General features: G+C 35.3%; 1 protein-coding gene across 1 annotated transcript in view; it reads left to right on the top strand.

Moving 5' to 3' along the window:
* The window catches only part of LOC109080458 (plexin-A1-like), a 123,970-nt gene that overhangs the window by 33,635 nt on the left and 68,841 nt on the right, over positions 1-21,494 (top strand). The window contains exons 3-4 of the mRNA XM_042759170.1: positions 805-987; positions 14,554-14,661. Coding sequence (XP_042615104.1) covers positions 805-987; positions 14,554-14,661 — 291 coding nt within the window. The remainder of the gene's footprint in view (positions 1-804; positions 988-14,553; positions 14,662-21,494) is intronic.

Raw genomic sequence — 21,494 nt, forward strand, 5'->3', positions numbered from 1 at the left:
ATTTCAAATAAATGCTGTTCATTGGAACTTTCTATTCATCAAAGAATCCATTCCTGAAAAATAAAATGTATCACAGTTTCTGCAAAAATATTCAGCAGCACAACTGTTTTCTACATTGATAATAATCAGAAATGTTTCTCAAGCATCAAATCAGCACATTAGAATGATTTCTGAAGATCATGTGACACTGAAGACTGGAGTAATGATGCTGAAAATACAGCTTTGATCACAGAAATAAATTACAGTTTAACAGAGATTCACATAGAAAACAGTTATTTTAAATTGCAATAAATAAATAAATATATTTATTTATTTTATTTATTTATTTATTTATTGTTACTGTATTTTTGATTAAATAAATGCCTTGGTGAGCAGAACACTTCTTTCAAAAACATTAAAGAATCTTACTGACCCCAAACTTATATATATATATATATATATAATATATATATATATATATTATATATATATATATATATATATATATATATAACAGATACTTTAAAATGGCAGTCTGTTGGATAATGAAATGTAAATTGGTTTTCTAAGTATTGTAAATATATATTAGCTTTTTCCCACTCTCTAACTTTCGTGTCCTCACATCCCCTTTCCAGAGTTTCCTGCAATACAGTGACCTTGCTTTTTCTATTTTGTCTTCCAAGTGATAAATAACCATACAGCTGTCTACCGCTGACTTCCGCTGATGTTGTTTTTAGGAAAACCCACCCTGACAGTCCGTCTTACCAAGACACTGACCTTTAGGTGCAGTCCCTTTCTAACTCTGCCTCCGTTTGTCTCTTCCAGCCTCTCCAGATCGACGATAACTTCTGCGGGCAGGATTTTAACCAGCCTCTAGGGGGCACCAGCACCATCGAGGGCATTCCCCTCTTCATAGACAAAGATGACGGAATGACTTCGGTAGCTGCTTACGATTACCGCGGCAACACTGTGGTTTTCACAGGAACACGCAACGGCCGAATGAAGAAGGTAAGCATCGTAGAGTCACACATCTTGTTTTTTCGATACTGTGTGTGCATTATTGGTATCTTGTGGGGTTTTCTTTTTTTTTTTTATTACAAAACCTCTGTTTGGTTGACTTAGCAGATTGTTGAAAGCTATAGTTGAAGAGGTTTAAGAAGCAATTATTGGTGTATTGTGTTGTTTTTTTATATTTATTAATATTAAGTTGCTGTGATGGAGAATAGTTGGTCTATGAGAAGTTGAAACCATCAACCAATTAGTTAAACTGACAAATCTGTTAAAGGAAACATCAAAACGGATGCCGTTTAGTTTCTTAGTGCATGTGTGAATGATTTACACCTTATTCCAAAAAGACAATTTGTTTCATTTTTCATTCAAATGAAATTGCTCTGCTTCTTCAGAAATAATGGAAACCATCAACCAACTAGTTAAAGTGACAAAATAGTTTCCTAATGCGTGTTCCTGCTTATATTCTGAAAGATTTATCAAATTGCTCTGCTTCTGAAACGGCTTTCCTATTCATCTGATATCACTTACGAGTGAACTGTTGGTTAAAGTAAACAATGGCAAATGCTATTTTAACGTTGCCTTTAAAACTAAAGCATGTCATTATCCATTGATGAATGCTGATTGGATTCAGTTGTTGTGTTTGGGACTGTAAGTAAGTATTAAATGGTGTAGATGTTTACAGTAGACATTTGGAGATGATTGAGACATAGCATTATGGTTTTCATTGTTTATAGTTTATAGTTTTCTTTGTTATGACACAGACATTGCATTGTTGCATTGTGGAAAATGGTTTTCAGACCTCCAGCATCATGTTTTCATGTTCCCGTATTGCAGTAGACTGATATATCACTAATATTAGACATTTGGCGTCTTGTAATTATCGGCATTTCCTGATGATATAGTATACATTTCATAACAGCTGGAGGTTGAGACATTTCTGAAGTGTTTTAGATGCTAGTGGACCTGTGTGCATTGGCTCAGGTTTTCAAATAGTAGTTTGGCATCGTGGCTCATTTTTGTGGTTTTCAGGTGTGAAATGTGCAGCATGCATCAGGTGTGTGTGTGTGTGTGTATGATGAGCTCAGAATGAGGTGCTTTCACCATGTTGTGTGTGTGTGTGTGTGTGTGTCGGAGGCTCGCAGGAGTGGAAGGACTCAATGGAGCATCAGATGATGGATTCACTGAGATGTGAAATGGAGGACAGACTCTGTCCATCCCTGAGAGATGGACTGAAGATGAGAATGAAATATCCAGCAGCTTAATGTTATGCATGACAGTCAGTCACAGAAGGGCTCTTCTCTCACTGTGTCTTCAGTTACACAAACAATCTTTCACTTTCGTTGTTTTTTTTTAAGGTTCATCTGTTTGTAGTATTTTGGACCCTTTTCAGATTTATGATTTTGGTGTGAGCCCAAATCAGTTTAGCGTCAGAGTTTGCTTTAATTGGTTGGTGTGAAAATGGTTTTCAGCTCTTGAGCGTTTTAATGTTATGCTTCTTAATTTTCAAAGCAGAAGTAAGCCATTTAATGTGAATGTGCCGGATTTTAGATTCATTCACTGCTGAATGACTAGAGGAATAACAGTGTAGTAAACCATAAAACTATTTGCAGTACAAACAAGAGTGTTTAAATGATACCCACTGCTACGGGTGTGTGTTCACTGCTGTGTGTGTGCACTTTGGATGGGTTAAATGCAGAGCACGAATTAAGAGTATGGTCATCATACTTGGCTGTGTGTCACATCACTTTCACTTTATGATTACGATAATAAAATAATGTTTGTAATATCAAGCAGAATATAACAGGCTACTTTTGTACAGCTAAAATAACTGGAAGATAACTCCTCCTCGTACAATAAAATAAGTGGTTGACCGATATATCGGCCGATATTTGGCATTTTTATTTGCCCAATTCTGTTCCAATTCCAAATCTGTTTGGACAACAAGTGTTTTAAGCAGGACTTTTATTTTGAATCAAGAAGTTGTAAGTTAGAATAAAAGTAAGAAATATAAATCTGTTTATTTTAGTTTTTTTTTTTGGTCTTCATTTGGATTCCTTTTTTTAAAACAATGTACTTTATAGTAAATATTATGTAAAAGAAATATACATTTATTTGCAGCAACTGTTAATCTTTAAATTAAATGCTATGATATCATATATATCGGCCATCAAAAAACCTGTATCAGTTGACCACTACTCTTATACATACTCCTAGCTGCTTGTTTTCTAATAAATTGCCTTCAGAAAGCGCTTCATATTTGTTGCATCTCCTGCAATTCATCCAGGATACTGTTTTTTCTTGGTCTTTTGAAATAAGAGTTTAGTACCAAGCAGTCAACAGGATCTCACACTAGTTCCAACCAGGCATAACATCATAAAGCAACAAGATATTAAATGCAGTTTCTTCCTTCTTGAGAGAATCTTTACGTATGGCACAAGCCATTTCTGTAACTCCTCACGACTGAATATTGAATATCAACTTTTGGAAAAGTAATTGTTGTGATTGCTTTTATACCTTTAGTGGAAACTGACAAGTTACTTTGCGTCGGAAATGGCTTTGTGTGGCTCCTGGTTAGGAGTGTTTTAGCTGGTAGTTGTTGGCGAGTGTCTGGCAGTGCTGAAGCTGGATTAGTCCCGCTGGGCACGAGGAAGTCGTCTTGAGCTCATCCCGTCTGGGTTTACTGCGCTAGACGATGCATTCTGGTCAAATCAACAACAGATGGACGAGCCAACTGAGCCGAGCACACAGTAAAGTCGGCCAGCCCCCCCACTCCTCTCGGTTTACTAATGTTGTTAATTATGGCTCTATACAAACTGCTGCGGATTCCTCCTTTGAGCTTTTCTGGTCTTGACTCTTGAGTGTCGATAGCAGGTGTTTGTTTGTCCTTTTTTACCACGCACCCTGATTTTTGTGTGTAATGTGTAGTGTAATGTGTATATGAGATGTTTTTTTTGTGTATTTTGTGTTATGAGGCTATTATTGTGGGTTTTGTTTTGGTGTTGTGCTGTTTTTAGAAGGTAAACTCCCTGTAAGCTCAGGATTGATCTACTGACCCACTGACCTCTTGACCTCCATGACCTCAACAGATGACAGTTTATAGAGTCACTTGATCTCTCTTTTTTTTTTTTTTTTTTTTTTTTTTTTTTTTTTCTCTCGCTGTTTTCTGTCTCGCTCACTCTTTCTAATAATATTTTCAGTAATAGCCACTATTAGTGGTTGCATGCTTGTACACAGTTTAAATCACTGTTATTAGTGGTGTTTTCTGTTACATCGCCCTGCATCATGTTTGCGGAACAAAATCCAACACTTGTTTCTAACTAATTTTAAGGTGCTGATTCCAAAAATAATGTCTGCGTTGCTGGAGCTTGTCACACTTTCACACAGATATGTTATGTTATTATATGAAGTCTTGTATTCTTCCTTAATCGGCAAAAAAACTGTAAGTTACACGATGCATTTTAAATTCTACATTTTGTCATTAAAACTATTGATATTTGCCTGCTTTTGTTATTTTGATGTGCATTAAAGCTGAGACATATAGAGCTGGGTAGTACAAATCATTATTTTAATGCATTTTATGATGCTGAATTAATAAATCTTCTTTCTCTTTGCTTTTTTATATCAATATGGTACGATTAATGGCAAGTTTAAAACAAGTTAGATAAAATGTAATCTAAAAAGTAGTCAGAAGAATATGTTTGTTATATACATTTAACACTTAATATTGAAGTTGAGTTTTTACTCCATACATGAATGATTTCTCAAAGCATGTCTTTTTTTTTTTGGGAGGGATTATTGAGATTTATAATCCAAACCCAACCCCATTTTTTGTTTTATCATCAGACAGGTGAAATCTTGTTCAGCTGTAGCTCAAACAGTAGAGCATGCCGCTGGCAACACCAAGGTCAGGGGTTCAATTCCCAGGGAATGCATGAACTGGATAAAAGCATCCTCCAAATGCATAAAAGCAAGTGTGAAATGCATCAAAATGAAATGTCTGGGTAGTAATAGTGACACTTGACTTAATAAAAGAGTAAGAACAGAAAATTATAATGAAAGATAGATGAGTGATGCATTCTGGGAATACACTGGGTTGTGGTTACGGGTTTGGATCAAAGCTCACGCACACAGAGGAATGCTGTATCATCGCTCCTCTTACATGCAGTTCAGAGTGTTGGCTGTGATTGGAGCTGCGGAGGTTAATTACACACATGCGTGTGCACATAGCAGCGCTGCTGGGTCTTGTGTGTGCTGTGCTGAGCTCGACATGTCTGTAATTAGTGTCTCAGCGTGAGATCTGCCTGAGAACACACACACACACACACACACACACACCGATTCACTCTGGTGCATTTGCCTTTGAATGATTATTGATAATAACTCTGATTCATCAGTGTAGATTAGACGGTGACGGATTATTACAGATGGCACTGGGTACGATACGACAGCCAGCATCTGTTCATCTGCTGTTTTGCAGTGTTTTTGTGGATGATGTGTGTGTTGGGCATTTGGTTTTATTTGTTTTACACTACCATTCCAGTCAGTAAGATTTTTATTTTTTTCCTGGAAAGAAGAAATGAATACTTGCATTCAATGGATCAAAAGTGCCAGTAGAGACATTAATAACGTTACATAATATTTCTGTTTCAAAAAAATGCTGTTCTTTTAAACTTTCTATTCATCTGTGTATCCTGAAAAATAAAATGTATCACTGTTTCCACAGAAATATCATGCAGCACAGCTGTTTTCAACATTGATAATAATCAGAAATGTTTCTTAAGCAGCAAATCATCATATTAGAATGATTTCTGAAGATCATGTGACACTGAAGACTGGAGTAAATGCTGAAAATACAGCTGCGGCATCACAAGAACTAAATACAGTTTAACAATGCACACATTCACAAGAAAAAAAATTTAAAATTATTTTTTATATATATATATATATATATACCAGAAATAAATATATATTATATAATATATATATATTTATATGAAACTATTTAAAATTATTTTTATATATATATATAAATTGTACAATATTACTGCTTTTACTGTACAAAAATAAAACCTTGCCTAGCAGAAGAGAGATTAACCAATTACAGGTTTATGTAACATTAAAGCAACATTTACTTTAACTCCAAGACATAGTTGTAGTGAATTAAAAAAAAAAAAACTGTAATTGATGTTTCAAATGTTGTAACAGTTCAAATTTAAGTATGATTTGACTGTCTTTTTAGCTGAATAATACTGGAAAAGATTTAAACCACATAGAAGCACTTTGTTCTTTGAACATCTAATTGAAACTCTGAAGAGAAACAGTATGGTTTTTATTCCTCTTAGCAATAAATGACCACGAGTATTCAGTTTCACTATTGATTGAGTATCATAAGTGCAAGTTCACCAAAATAATACTTAAGTGTAGTAATGAAGTACAATTACTGCAGTATTGGAGCTCTGACAGCTGTCAGGTTCATTGTGCTCCACGATTATGTTTCATGATGCAGGATGTAAATTCAATAACAGTCTCCATGAACGAGAGGAGCTTTAGAGAACTCATGCAGAAGAATGAATGAGAAGATCATCTCAGTTAATGCTCACTTTCTTTTCATTCACAGTAGCGTCTCTCTTCCAGTACTGATGGTGTTCGTGCTGACACACACAGGAGGGGGATCTGAGACAAGAACCCCCCCACACACTTGATCAGCGTAGTTTGTTGTGCCTTCATTCATGTGTAATTATAGGGCTATGTTTAAGCTGTGTTTTGTCTGTTTTGTGTGTTATTTTAGCATTATTTATATACTATTATTTATATACTATATATTATTTATTACTATATTGAATTAGCTTTTTCATTTTTCATTTTAATTTGTTGTTTTATGTGCTTTTGTAATTTTTATTATTATTTTTCATTTTAATTTAGCTTTAATGATTTTAGTGCTTCAGTGCAACTTTAAGTTCTAATTTATTATTTAATTTATTACTTGGTTAAGTTCTAATTTTCTCTAGTTTTTTTATTCTAATATTTTCAATTTATTTTACTATATTTGCAATTGATTTTACTTTATTTAAATAAATGATATTTTTAGTTAACAATAATAACATTGTTCAATATTGACATTGGTTAGTCAGTTTTTAATAAAATCAGCAGGAACATATTTTGTCAAAGTGAAAAAACGTTGTGTGTTTACATGTCAGTGCATGTGCAAAAGTACTTCATAGACCCTCAGCACTGCCAATCATGCAGTTTTTAAGTCTGTGAATTCAGTCTAAAGGCTCGTTCACACCAAGAACTGAAACTATAAAAATAACTATACAAGCATCTACACCAATGCATGATAATGTTCTGTTTATTACAAGCGCGTGCTGCAGTTTTGTCATCTGCTGCTTTACATGCTCACGCTTTTAGAAGTCAGTGTGAGAAGTGTGACTGCAGCTGGAGACGTGTGTGTGTGTGTGTGTGTGTGTGTGTGTAAATGTGTGCATGAATGTCGCATGGTGATCATATTCCATTGGACGCTCCCGTTTGAACGTTCCCACGGTCATGTCCTAAACATACACATGGATGCCTCAAGACTGTCTCACAAAGAGCGCAGTGTTCGTCACCTCTCACACACACACACACACACACACACACACACACACACATACATTCAGACACGAGGATGAACACAAAGACACATCTGTCTGTGTGTGTGCGTGAGTGTGTTGTGGTGTTTCAGGCCTGGAATCAAATAGGACGAGAGTCAGACTATCCACACACATGCGTTCCTCTTTGACCTTTGAATATATTCAGTTTTTCTGTCTGTGGTCAGAGAGTGAGACAGGACAGGACAGGACGGCTGAGTTATGGAGAGAGAAAGCTTGTCATCTTTTCAGATGTGCTGAAATATTCATGTTATGCTGCTCGGAGGGACGGCCTCTGGGAGCTTTTACAACACACACACACACACACACACACACACACACACACCGAGTGATGCTCAGGTGACGCTTGAGGTGTTTTTTGTGCTGTAGGTGAGAGAAATCTAACAGTAACACCAGTTTGTGTGACTTCCTGTCTGAGTAGGTCACATGATCTTCAGCAGTGAGACGTTATTTAATTTGAGGTTTATTCACGGATGGTTTTGGAGGCGTGTAAAGCCAGTATAAAATCAAAATAGACTTTGTAAGCTTTCTTAATTCATGTTGCTACTCTTATTGTGATTTATTCATCAATGTCGTTATTATAAAGAACATTTTATTTGTCCTCAATGTATACACATTTTAGACACATACACAAGTGCTGTCCTAAAATTTTATTTTTTTATTGCACTGTATTTTTTTCTTTATCTTTCTTTTTTTTTTCTCTCTATTTTGCGCTGGTTCACGTCACATTATCTCATGCACAAAGTCATGGATTCCTTGTCAGTCGATCTCCTTTGAATTTAAGTCCCCACTGGGATTCAACTTTTTCAGTAATTTATTAACACATTCTCATGTTCACGGTTTTCTGCTGTTGGTAAATGGTCACATGACATACAGGGAAACCAGTCAAATATTGAACTAATTATTTTTATTTGGAGTTTTCTATTGGCTGTTTCTTTTTTAATTTTTAATTTAAATTTTACATTACTTTTTTTGTGATTTAATTAATTAACTAGATTTTCATCAACAAGATGTTGGTTACTGATCACATGACATTCAGGTAAACAAATCAAGTGTATTGTTTTTTTTTTAATAAGGCCTTATATTCTATTTTTTTTTTAAAATTATTCATTTTATTTTTTTATATTTGATTTATTTTCCATCAATGCACAAACCCCTGCAATTAATAAATAATAAATGTATTAATAAATAATATTTTTGCATAGCTCTCTGTAATACTTGATTCTGATTGGTCAGTTTCAGTTTAAATATTTCTCAAAATATTTAAATATTCAGACCTATTTCTGAATAGTTTCCCATGCAACTTTGTATAACTTGGATGCACATGCATGAAACTGATTTGCTCATGGTTTGTGTCTCTGCAGTTTGTGCAAGTAAAATAATTAAATAATTTCAGATGTCATATCCACATATTTATGCATAACTTTTTTTTTTTTCTAGCAGCACTATAACATTTAAATTCATGTTCTTTGTGTCGAGCCAAAAGGTCCATCCTTGCATCTGTACACATCTGTCCATCCCAAACAAGCCTTTCTGTGTGTTTCTTCATCATTGTGTTTCTATGGTAACCTCAGGGATTCTTCAGTTGTGGGTTCAGTCTCTTCAGGTGAAAAAAAATTACATCTTACACACACACACACACACACACACACACACACACACACACACACACACACAGAAACACACCTGCCTCGGTTTAATAAGCCAGCTGTTCTGGCATTTTAATCTCTGTGTGTGTGTGTGTGTGTGTGTTTCTCTGATGTGTGTGTTATTGTAATAGTGTCAGAATGAAGCGATGCTGTGACTGCAGCTTACCAGCTAGTTAATTAGCTGTGTGTGTGTGTGTGTTGTGGAAATCGTGGTTTAGTAGGAAAATGCCGCAGCAGCAAACCATGTCCTGCTTTATTAGACCCTCGCCGGCTTTGTTTTTTACTGTGTGTGTGTCTCGTGGGGCCGATAGCTCTGCAGTCACACTCAATTCTGTCTGAACGCAAACGCTTGTTAAACTGAGAGCCAAACCCGAGTTGTTTTTGTGAAGCGCATGTGAATGGTAACATGCGAGCTCCATGCTGTACCTGCAGTCCTGGAACGCCTCACTGAACTGACTGTAATCATAATGAATGCGTCTCGCCCAGCAAAAGGTTTATGTTTCAGGATTAACCTTAATTAAATATTAATGCATGTGTGTGTGTTACTGAGCTCCACCTCAGACCAATCAATATCTGCATCTGTAACCAGAACCACAGTCACAGGATTATAGTCTTGCCTTTATATTTATATGTGCTTTTATGATGATTAATAGGCGTTACACACAACTTTTAACTTTTAGAAGTGGAAAAGGCACTAAAAAACCCCAGTGTTTAATAGATAATTTGTTGCTATGCAGTTGTATAAGTGTGTTGCTATGTAGTATTGTGGGTGGGTAATTTGTTGCTATGCAGTTGCTAAAGTGTAGCAGTGTTGTTTCTATGTGGTTTTAAGACTATTTCGGGTGGTAATTTGTTGCTATGTAGATGCAAAGATGCGTGAGTGATTTAGCAGTGTTGGTGTGTGGTTGTTAGGGTATGGTAGATGGTTGTTAGTTTGTTGCTATGCAGTTGTTAAGGTGTATACATGGTTTCAGTGTGTTGCTATGTGGTTGCTAGAGTACTATAGATGGTTGTTAGTTTGTTGCTATGCAGTTGTTAAGGTTTATACATGGTTTTAGTCTGTTGCTATGTGGTTGCTAGGGTATTGTGGACTGTTATTTTGTTGCTATGCAGTTAAGGTGAATAAATATTTTTAGGTTTGCTATGTGGTTGCTAGGGTATTGTGGATGGTTGTTAGGCTGTTGCTATGCAGTTAAGGTGTATAAATGTTTATAAGTGTATTGCAATTTGGTTGCTAGGATATTTTGAACAGTTGTTAGTTTCTTGCTATGCAATTAAGGTGTTTAAATGTTGTTTAGTGTGTTGCTGTGTGGTTGTTAGGGAATTGTGGATGGTTTTTAGTTTGTTGCTATGCAGTTAAGGTGAATATGTGGTTTTAGTGTTTTGCTATATGGTTGTTAGGGTATTTTGAATGGTTGTTAGTTTGTTGCTATGCAGTTGTTAAGGTGTATTAATATTTTTCAGTGTGTTGCTATGTGGTCGTTAGAGTATTGTGGATGGTTGTTAGTTTGTTGCTATGCAGTTGTTGAGTGGTGAAGTGTTTTTAGTGTGTTGCTGTGTGGTTGTTAGGGTATTGTGGATGGTTGTTAGTTTGTTGCTATGCAGTTGTACGGGGTAAGGTGTTTTTTAGTGTGTTGCTGTGTGGTGTTAGGTATTGTGGATATTGCAGTTTGTTGCTATGCAGTTGTTAAGGGGTATAGTGTTTGAAGTGTTTTGCTATATGGTTGTTAGGGTATTTTGGATGGTTGTTAGTTTGTTGCTATGCAGTTGTTAAGGAGTAAAGTGTTTTTAGTGTGTTGCTGTGTGGTTGTTAGGGTATTGTGGATGGTTGTTAGTTTGTTGCTATGCAGTTGTTGAGTGGTGAAGTGTTTTTAGTGTGTTGCTGTGTGGTTGTTAGGGTATTGTGGATGGTTGTTAGTTTGTTGCTATGCAGTTGTTAAGGGGTAAAGTGTTTTTAGTATGTTGCTGTGTGGTTGTTAGGGTATTGTGGATGGTTGTTAGTTTGTTGCTATGCAGTTGTTAAGGGGTGAAGTGTTTTTAGTGTGTTGCTATGTGGTTGTTAGTTTGTTGCTATGCAGTTGTTAAGGGTTAAAGTGTTTTTAGTGTGTTGCTGTGTGGTTGTTAGGGTATTGCGGATGGTTGTTAGTTTGTTGCTATGCAGTTGTTAAGGGGTGAAGTGTTTTTAGTGTGTTGCTATGTGGTTGTTAGTTTGTTGCTATGCAGTTAAGGTGTACAAGTCTTTTTTTAGTGTGTTGCTATGTGGTTGCTAGGTGGTTGTGTATTAGCTCAAGTTGCTGATATTTTCTGGATGGTATTAATATATGAACTCCGCTGATGAGCTCCAACAGCTTCAAACACATCTGATGAAATGATATTTTAGAGTCAGAATGATGAGTTCTGTAAAGTGCTGAGGATGTGGAGCTGCTCGTTCAGATGAAGTGCACTCATGAAGTCCATTGATGTGAGTGACTGAGTGTCTCTCTGTGTTTGAGAGCGCGGTACATCACGTGAAGGACTGTATAAGCGTGCTCAGCGTGTTCAAACAGGGTGCGTGGGGCTCATTTCTCTGGCGTGATTCTGGCGGCTGTGCCGGCGATGGATGTGCTCTGAGTGTTCAGGAGGAGCCGTTCTCTGCCACTGACTGAATGTTAAATCCATAGTTTGATTAGAGAGCCGCGTCTGCGCTGGCAGCCCAACGGAGCCGTACATCAGGGCCAAAAGAGCCATCTGACTGAGCGCAGCAGTCGAGGCCACCCGAGAAGAGTTCAGTCAGGGATAAAAGAGGATTTACTCTGTGTGTGTGTGTGTGTGTCGTTTGGGCCTGATTGTTCATCTCGCCCTGTTTGAGGAGTGAAAGATAGAAAAAGAGGAGTGTGAAAAACAGGGATTTGCACTACCACTAATTTTACTGACGTCTAAAGTGAAGTTTTATAACAAAAGTTTCCAGGTACAGTACATCTTGAGAAAGGTTGCTTTGGTTACAGTATTTGACAAAGGTGTAAAAAAAATGCAGTGTTGAGGAGAAAAATGCAGTGCTGCAATCACAGTCACTGGTATCTGGGTGGGTTTGAATTTCTCAGAGGATGCCAAGAGGAATGGAGATGAACAGTAATTTGCTGTGTAGTTTTTACAGCAGCTGTTTAAGGGGAAATACATGGATGCTTTTGATTTGGATGTGATTTGAAACTGTGTCTGTGGAATTTACACTAGTTCCATCTGAATATAGTCCAGTGTTGTTATTGGTAACCAAGACTTAACCTAAAACCATAAAAAAAAAAAAAAATAAAATATAAATGTAATTAAAATAAAAATGACAAAAAGCTGAAAATAGATTTAAAATAATACAATTGCTAAAACTAAAGCTGAAATAAAACTAAATGAAAGCTACATAGAAAAGCAATGTTTTGTATTCTGAACCACAAATGCGAATTGATGGTGTTAAATTTTAAATCATTTTTATATTTTTATATGTGTTATTTGATTTTAAATTGTTATTTTTTAAATGTTGACATTTAAGTATTTTGACATGAATTCTTTTGACAAAAATTCTAATTGTTTGTTTTAAATTTTTTTTTTTTGTAAAGCTGCTGGTTTGCTGTGTGTCTCGGCATTTGATTTATATGTATTTTTGTTTTTTTTAAAATTATTATTGTTTTTATTATTTTTACTTTTATTTATTAAAAAAAATATGCTTGTAAAAAAAAAAAAAAAAAAAAAAAAAAATTAAATGGCAAAACAACAAAATTACTTTCATATTCATATAAAAGCTAATTCAAAGTGGCAAAAATACTACAATGTTATATCAAACAGTGCTAGAATAACACTGGTTTAGTCCCTGAAATGCTAAAAAGTCAAAAACTGAAATACAAATAAATGCTAAATAGAAATCAAAATAGATTACTTTCCCTCATATTTTTTTAAAATGATGACAAACGCTGTGTGTCTGTGTGTGTGTGAGAGAGAGAGAGAGAGAGAGTATCTGTGGTTAAGACGGGTCCCTCAAACACACTCGACTTCTGTCATAATTACTCTGTGTGTGTGTGTGTGTGTGTGGCTCTCTTGGTAGCATGCGTGCATTGTTTAGTTGGCTAATAACTGCAGATGGAGGCTGTGTGTGTGTGTGTGCCAGATTTTCAATCGCTCTGCTCTTAGCAGAAAAGGCTTGTAATAGTTTGTGGCCCTTCATCAGGCGAGGTCAAACCCCTCAGCAGCAGCGGTGAACACGTGTGTGATTGCTACAATCACCGGCTCTGCGAAACATGAAGCACACTACAGCACAACGAATGTGATGATAATCATTTCAAATAACAGTCACATGACCTCATCCTGCTGAATGTCAATATGGAATCAAAACGGAACCTATTTGCTTTTTTTAAAATTCACATTTTTGCTTTATTTATTCTGAAGAACAATGTGTAGAGACACTTTTCACCTTCCGATCAATTCCTGATGGATAAAGTCAAATCACGCTCTGCTGAGTGACGTGGCCACATGTAGAGACAAATGAATATGTAAATGAAGCTAAATGAAATCAGCTAGTGGTTTTAGATGCTTGACGCCACATTTGACAATGTCTTTTTTTTTTTTTTTTTAATACAGCTTTGCTGTGTTTGTTTGTAGGGTTGAACAATTTGGCCAAAATTTTTGTGATTTATATATCAATTTGACTTTCAAATATTTTTTATTTTATTTTTTAATAGTAAAATGTAATAATTATATTAATAAAGATTATTTAATATTATTTTATTGTGAATACAATTATTAAATACATAAGGCTTAATAAATATTTCTATTGTAAAATTGTATATGTAATAATTTCTCTCTAAAATAAAAAATAAATATAACAAGAAGAAAAAATACTGTAAAATAAAAAAACTAACAACAAATATTATTAAATAATATTATTTTATTATGGTTATAATTACTAAAAAGTATTAAGCAAAATAAGTATTTCTGATGTAATATTACTATTGTAATATTTCACTGTAAAATAAAAATAAATATAATAAGAAAATAAAATTAAACATTATATAATAAAAAGCTTTGAGCTGCTGTAAACACTGGATCTTGATCTGCTCATGTGTAACTGAACACAGTGCCACACGTCACTCTGAAACACACAGAGCTCTATATATATATATATATATATATATATATATTATAATAATATATATAGTATAAATATATATGGCTCTGTGTATGTATGGTATGTATGTACATACATGTCTGTGTGGAACAATGCTTTCCTGATGCCTCGTGTCTCTCAGGAGAGCAGAGTTCACCCGCAGACTAAACTACAGAGAGAGGGTGGAGAGGGAGTGTTTATGCCCCGAGGAGAGAGACCTCGTCCTCGTCCTCCTGTGCTGGAGTCACACGTCTGTCTGAGTGTTTCTCTCTCCCAGAGGAGCACTGAGAATGAATGAATGTGCTAACAGACATTTCACGACACGTAAATGAGGACGTCTCCCTCTGTGTGTGTCTGTATTGTCTCTGTATAATGAAGGGAGGCAGGTCATCTGCTCTGCTTTAGAGTGTGTGTGTGTGTGATGGAGGAGTGTATACATACAACCATCTGCTGTCAAACTGCACATGCTTTAGTGGACATGTGGAGCTACGTATGTTGTACTTTTAGTGTTTTAATGCAGGGATCTCCAAAGCTTTTTGTTTTAGAGAAATAGTTCACCCAAAATCTATTCTTCGTAAACGTACTGTTATTATTATTATTTTTTAATAAAATATCACAATTGAAATAATTCACTGTAAAATAATAATAAAAAACATATTAAGAAAATAATAATAGACAAGGCAAGTTAATTTATAAAGCACGTTTCATACAGAAAGGTAATTCAAAGTGCTTTACATAAAAATGCATAAGAAAAAAAACATGCAAAAATAAATAAACAAAAAGCAAAAAATGTAAAACAGTTTTAAAATATATTTAAAAAATATAATAATAATTTATATAATAATAATTTATCACAGTACAGCTGTATAATTACCACACTAATAATTTTCTCTTTAGTTGAAAACTAAAGGTTTATAAGTGTGTGGAAATAAAAAAATAAAAAATAAAAAAAAACTGTGATTATTTACTCACTCTCTTGTTGTTCCAAACCTCAGTGTCTTTGTCTTTTCTGTGGAGCACAAAAGGAGACGTTGCACTGTCAAGCTGTAAAAATGACAAATAAATAAATCACCATTGGAGCATCATTACAGTTGTTCATATGACTCATCTGCATTATATTCACAGTCTTCTGGGCTCGTATGATGTGTGAAACCAAACCCAATTTAATCATTATTCACAGACTTCTGGACTGCTGTTATGATACTTTTATTATTTTTATTTGGAGCATAACAGGTCCTGTCACCACATCCTTTCATTAAAGTGCCCCTATTATGCCATTTGTAAGTTTGCTAATATTGTTTTATGAGTCTCCTAAAACAGGTTTACATGCATGCAAGGTCAAAAAACATGTTAATTTTCTCAGAAAATAGATTTAATTTTACCTCATATCTAAATGATTCATAAACGACTCGTGCGAAGCAGTTCAAAGAATCAGTTTCTCTAAACCCCTCCTTTCCGTGAGCCCTCACTGCTGTGATTGGTCAGTCCCACACTATGGACTTCAGTCATTTCTCTGGTGGGAATAAAGGATCACTGTTGGTTCCTCTGTCATAGTTAATCTAGTGTGTGTAGCCTCCGTGTCTCAGCATTTTAAGCCGGTGCACCGCTAGTGTAACTTTGTTTTCATTTTGCGCAAGTTGCAACTGTTTCGTTCTGTGCAACAGAAACACTCGGTGTAGCGGAGCCTTTACGATTAATTAACCGTGACATTTTAAAATGCGGTTAATTGCTAAACCAGTTAATCGCTGAATCCCTATATGAGATAGTTTTAATTAACCGTGCGAGTCGACTTTTTTTTTTGACAGATAATAACTTTATCTATCATGCACTGTCGGCGTCACAACTTTGCAGATAGTTTATGTTCACATACAGCTACATGACACAGTGCATGAAAGTGTAATGTAATGTCAAAAAGGCATAATAAGGGCACTTTAAATGCAGAAGAGCATTCTGTGTTCTGTAGAGGAAAATCAAACAGGTTTGGATCAATATGAGGGTGAGTGAATGATGACAGGACTGAATTTTTGGGTGCACCATCCTGTTATCTTTTGCTGTGGCTGAATGCCAAAGAATAGCATGTCCTCATTTGCTGCTTTAAATGCAGAAGAGAAATAAGTCTGTGTTCTGTAGAGGAAAATCACAACAGGTTTATCAATATGAGTTGTTGCGAGGATGACAGATACCTGAATGTATGGTTGAAATCATCCTTTTAATCTTTTGCATGTGTGCTGATGCCAAAAATAAGCATGTCCTCATTTGGGCTGTTAATTAGCTAATAGAAACTGTTGCCAGGAGACGGATGTCTTATTAGGAAATCATTATGAATCCCCAGAGGACACAAAATAACAATCTGTGTCTGTATTGTATCATATTTACAGTATATATATCTGCGTGTGTTACCAATGCAGTACTATTGTCTGAGTTATCAGTGTTCACTTCACCATCAGACTGTGTGTGTGTGTTTAAAAATGTGCTTTAATGCAAACACTTTCTGTGTGTGTGTGTGTGTGTGTGTGTTTATAAATGTGCTTTAATGCAAACACTTTTTCTGTGTGTGTGTCGGTCACTCACCGGTGTTTCTGCTGTGTAATTGTCGTGTGTATTAGCTGTGATCTTCCGCTGTACTCCATCTGATCATTTTGATTGATCTGTTCATTGGCCATGTTTTTACCCTTATTTGTATAGCACTTTATATCATACAGATTTGTGTAAAAGCAGCTTTACAGTGTCAAACAGGAAAAATGGTTCAATAGTCAATAATGCAAGAGGACAATAACAAACAGTGATTTTTCAGCTAAAATCAGTTCATTGATGTTTCAGTGATGTCATCGTCCAGTTCAGTTCAGTTTAAATAGTGTCTGTGCAGTCAAGCCAGCCATGTTGCCTGACATGATGCGTCCCCAACTAAGCAAGACAAAGACGACAGCGGCAAGGAACCAAAACTCCATCGGTGACAGAAATGGAGAGAAAACCAGGCTCAGTCGGGGGCCAGTTCTCCTCTGGCCAGACGGAACCAGCATGCTGTGGTTTAATTCCAGGCTGTTCTGCAGCGATCAGCGCTTAACCATTCAGGAGGGGTTACCATAGCAACCTGTTGGATTAGACCCTCACACACACACACACACACACACACATTACTTGATAATTTGCAGTACGTAGCATCTCAGAGACAGTGAGACACGAGAGAGATCACTGTATGTTCCCTACATAGACAGCACCCTAACTGAGGTAGAATCCCATGAATGTGACGCATGTGAAGCACATGAGAGATCTGACTCTAGTGATCTCCAGTGTCACTACTGATGTGCATCAGGAGCACATCTCTAAAGCTTTAAAATGCTGCCTATGTAGGAGCAAATTCTCCATCACTATTGGTATTATTTTCCATTTTTGCCAACATTAAAATATAATTTTTCATATTTAGTTAGTTTAAATAACAGCATTTTAACCAGTGATACCCTTTTTTACTTTTCTTTTTTTTATGTTTTTAAAAAAAATATGCAGAGAAAATATGTATGACTTGCCAATTATGGCTTTTAACAGCTCTATATTCTATTCTATTCTATGAATTATATTATATTATATTATATTGTTTTATTTTATTTTTTATTTTTTTTTTTTTTTGAGGGGAAATTGCTGCTTGTTGTTTGCCAGTAAGGGCCGAAATTGACTCGTTTCTAAAAAAAAATTATTTTCTTTTATTTTATTTTTCTTTTCTTTTATTTTATTTATTTGATTTTATTTTAGTTTTTTATTTTATTTTTATTTTATTTTATTTTATTTTATTTTATTTTATTTATTTTATTTTATTTTATTTTATTATTTTATTTTATTTTATTTTATTTTTTTATTTTATTTTTTTATTTTATTTTATTATTTTATTTTATTTTATTTATTTTATTTTAACTTTTATTATTTTTTTTTTATTATTTTATTTTATTTTATTTATTTTATTTTATTATTTTTTTTTATATTTTATTTGATTTTATTTTTTATTTATTTTATTTTTTTTATTTATTTTTATTTTTTATATTATATTTATTTTTTATTTATTATTTTATGATTTCTTTATTATTTATTTATTTATTATCTATTTTTTATTTATTTTATTTTATTTTAGCAGAGCAAATGGCTCCATGTATGATTTGCTAGTAACAGCTAGTATTTACTGTAATTTCTTATATTTAATTTTACTATAACAACACTTTTTATTTTATTGATGAGGAGTTTTGGGGTGTATGTTTTTTGATGTATTTGATTTTTTTTGTTGTTTTGGGGAAGACGGCGCAGAGATTTGAGGAAATGTGCTGTGAACATGTGTGGGTGGTTTATTAACATCTTCCTGTGTGTTTTGTGCCACTGCTGCTCCTTCCTGTCCTTCTGTGTGTGTGTGTGTGTGGACGGCGCAGAGATTTGAGGAAATGTGCTGAACACCTGTGGAAGTGAATTAACATCTTCCTGTATGTTATGAGCCACTGCTGCTCCTTCCTGTCCTTCTGTGTGTGTGTGTGTGTGATGGGCTGCCCTGGCCTCTGAATCGGTTTTCTCTGGAAAACACTCCTTTTCCCAGAACATGAAAGTTCCCGTGATTCATTTCTATTGTTTCGATCAGTTTCTTAAGGAAGAGCTGTTTATAGACGTCACCTCCCTTACAGAAATGTGTTGTCGTGATAGCATCATGGTAATACCACGGTATTTTGAGAGATAGTCCTCAGAATCATTAATAAAAATAGCTGATTATCATTTAGTTTAGCTCTTATTTTATAATCTTTGTTTACATTCAGTTTCCACGTTTTTAAAAGAAAAGACAGCAGATCGGAGTCAAATCTCCTTTCTTGTCTACAAGTTAACAAACTTGGTTAGTAGGTCTGCTGAATATATTTTTCTTCTAATTAGTGTAATTTGATAAATGAAGCCGTGAGACACAGAGTGACTGAACGTCTCTGCCTTTATTGAAATGTTGTTCACTTCTCTTTGGACCCCAAGAGCTTCTTTCCAGACACCCCTAGAGCGCTGTTAATTACTCACACACACACACACATGCGCGTGTGGATCGATACACACTTCACTCTTAATTGGCGGTGCTGACGTTGGCTTGCGGTCGCTCTGATGAACCTCTAAACACTCGCTGTGAGTTCAGTCACTGTTCATCGGATTCACTTTCGAGACACATGCCGCGTCCAGGGGTCGATGCCCCTGCTGTTACCATGGCAACAGGCCAGACCGCAGCTGCAGCATCTGTTTCCCACCTGGTTGCCTGGCGACCACCCAGCTGTCAACACACTGCTGCCACATGCCACAGCTGAGTGTGTGTGTGTGTGTGTGTGTCCTGTAGCTCCACACGTTACTGTACACTCACAGTGTTACTGAGATGGGTTGTGTTTCTTGTCATTTAGATTACATTTTTTTAACATTCAAAATTTCTCAGTTTAATTAGATATAGATTAAAAGTTATATTATTTTTTAAATGTTAAATTTATTTTTATTTACAGTTTTAAATTTTTTATTTATTAAATTGACTTTATAATATTTTTTTTTATAATTTTACAATATGTACATTTTATTTATTTATTTGTAAATATGATATAATATAATTGAATATAAATATAAATATAATTTAATTTTGAGAAAGATCCTTTACTTATGTAATCATGTTTAAAACCCATCTTTTTTCTTTTTAATGAAGCCTTTACTGCTTGACAGGTAGGTTTGAGCAGATTCATCTGTTTATTTTTGCATCTTTAAATTGAATTGAATATTAAGTTTTAAATTTAAGTGCTTTATATATATATGTATAATTATTTTTATTTATTTATTTATTTATTTATTTGTTTTTATTTGTTTTTATTTATTTTTATTTATTTATTTATTTATTTATTTATTTTATTTTTTATTCATATTAACAATGAATTGCTTTAATGTTAAAACAGTGAAGATGTTTTTCTCTCACTCTTCCTCTGATTTGTTTCTGCTCGTGTTGAATTAAAGAGAAACAGGCTGGACAGATTTCTAACTTTGGGCAGCTGACTGATGGTAGCGTCCAGCTCCAGCGTTGTTTGTGACTCTTAAAGCGTCCTGATCATTTCAGATGTTGTGTGGATGTGTGTGGGTGGACGCTGCAGTGATTTCAGGGGACAGGAAGTGGAATATGTCATCGTTTAATTACGCCTGGCTTCCTTAAACACTCATTTTAGGCATCGTTGCTTTAGTAATCACCCACGTCTCCCTGAGGAAGACCAGTCCTCTAGTGACTGCAGACACACACTCAGACACACACACACACACACAGACACACACCCCCACGTCTCCCTGAGGAAGACCAGGACACACACACACACACACACACACACACACACACAGACACGACACACACACACACACTCAGACCACACACACACACACTCACACTCAGACACACTCAGACACACCACACACACAAAGTAAGTGGGTAATAGTTGTGTTAGTGTGTATTTGTGGACCAAGAGTTCACACTATATTTGACGCCACTTTCACATAACGCATAAGTCTTTACATTTAGTCTTTATATCTTTTACTGTGTTATTTGTTTCTGTTGGTAGGTGGTGTGTGTGTGTGTGTGTGTGTGTGTGTGTTTTAGTGGTGTGTTAATCACGCAGCAGCACTAGACAGTGTGGCTTTGTGTGTGTGTTTTGGTTTCTCTTTCAGTTTGATTTAATGTTTCATGAGAGTTTGTGTGCGGCTGAATGTGTGTTAAATTAAGTCAGTGCATGTTTAAAGGCAAAAGCATGAAGTCTGCAGTCACCACTAAACATGAAACCGCATCAGCAGCATCACAGTGTGAGATCACAGCCGTTAGTATCACCACACCATCATCAGATCCGGTCCAAACCTCACCAGCACTGAGTTTAGGCCTGAAGTCTGGTGCACTTCGCCTGCTTTTACAGCCAAGAGTTTCCATTTAAGAACAGACTGTCTGACCCACAGTTCATCATTGTATGTGACGTTTAGAGCTGCGTTTGTCTGAAATAGGTGAAGCTATATGCAGTATTTACGTTTGTTATCCTCACCCGGTTCAGACTGACACAAAAGAGCCGCATCTGTAGA

This window comes from Cyprinus carpio, chromosome A6 (genome assembly GCF_018340385.1).
Source record: "Cyprinus carpio isolate SPL01 chromosome A6, ASM1834038v1, whole genome shotgun sequence".
Lineage (NCBI taxonomy): Eukaryota > Metazoa > Chordata > Actinopteri > Cypriniformes > Cyprinidae > Cyprinus > Cyprinus carpio.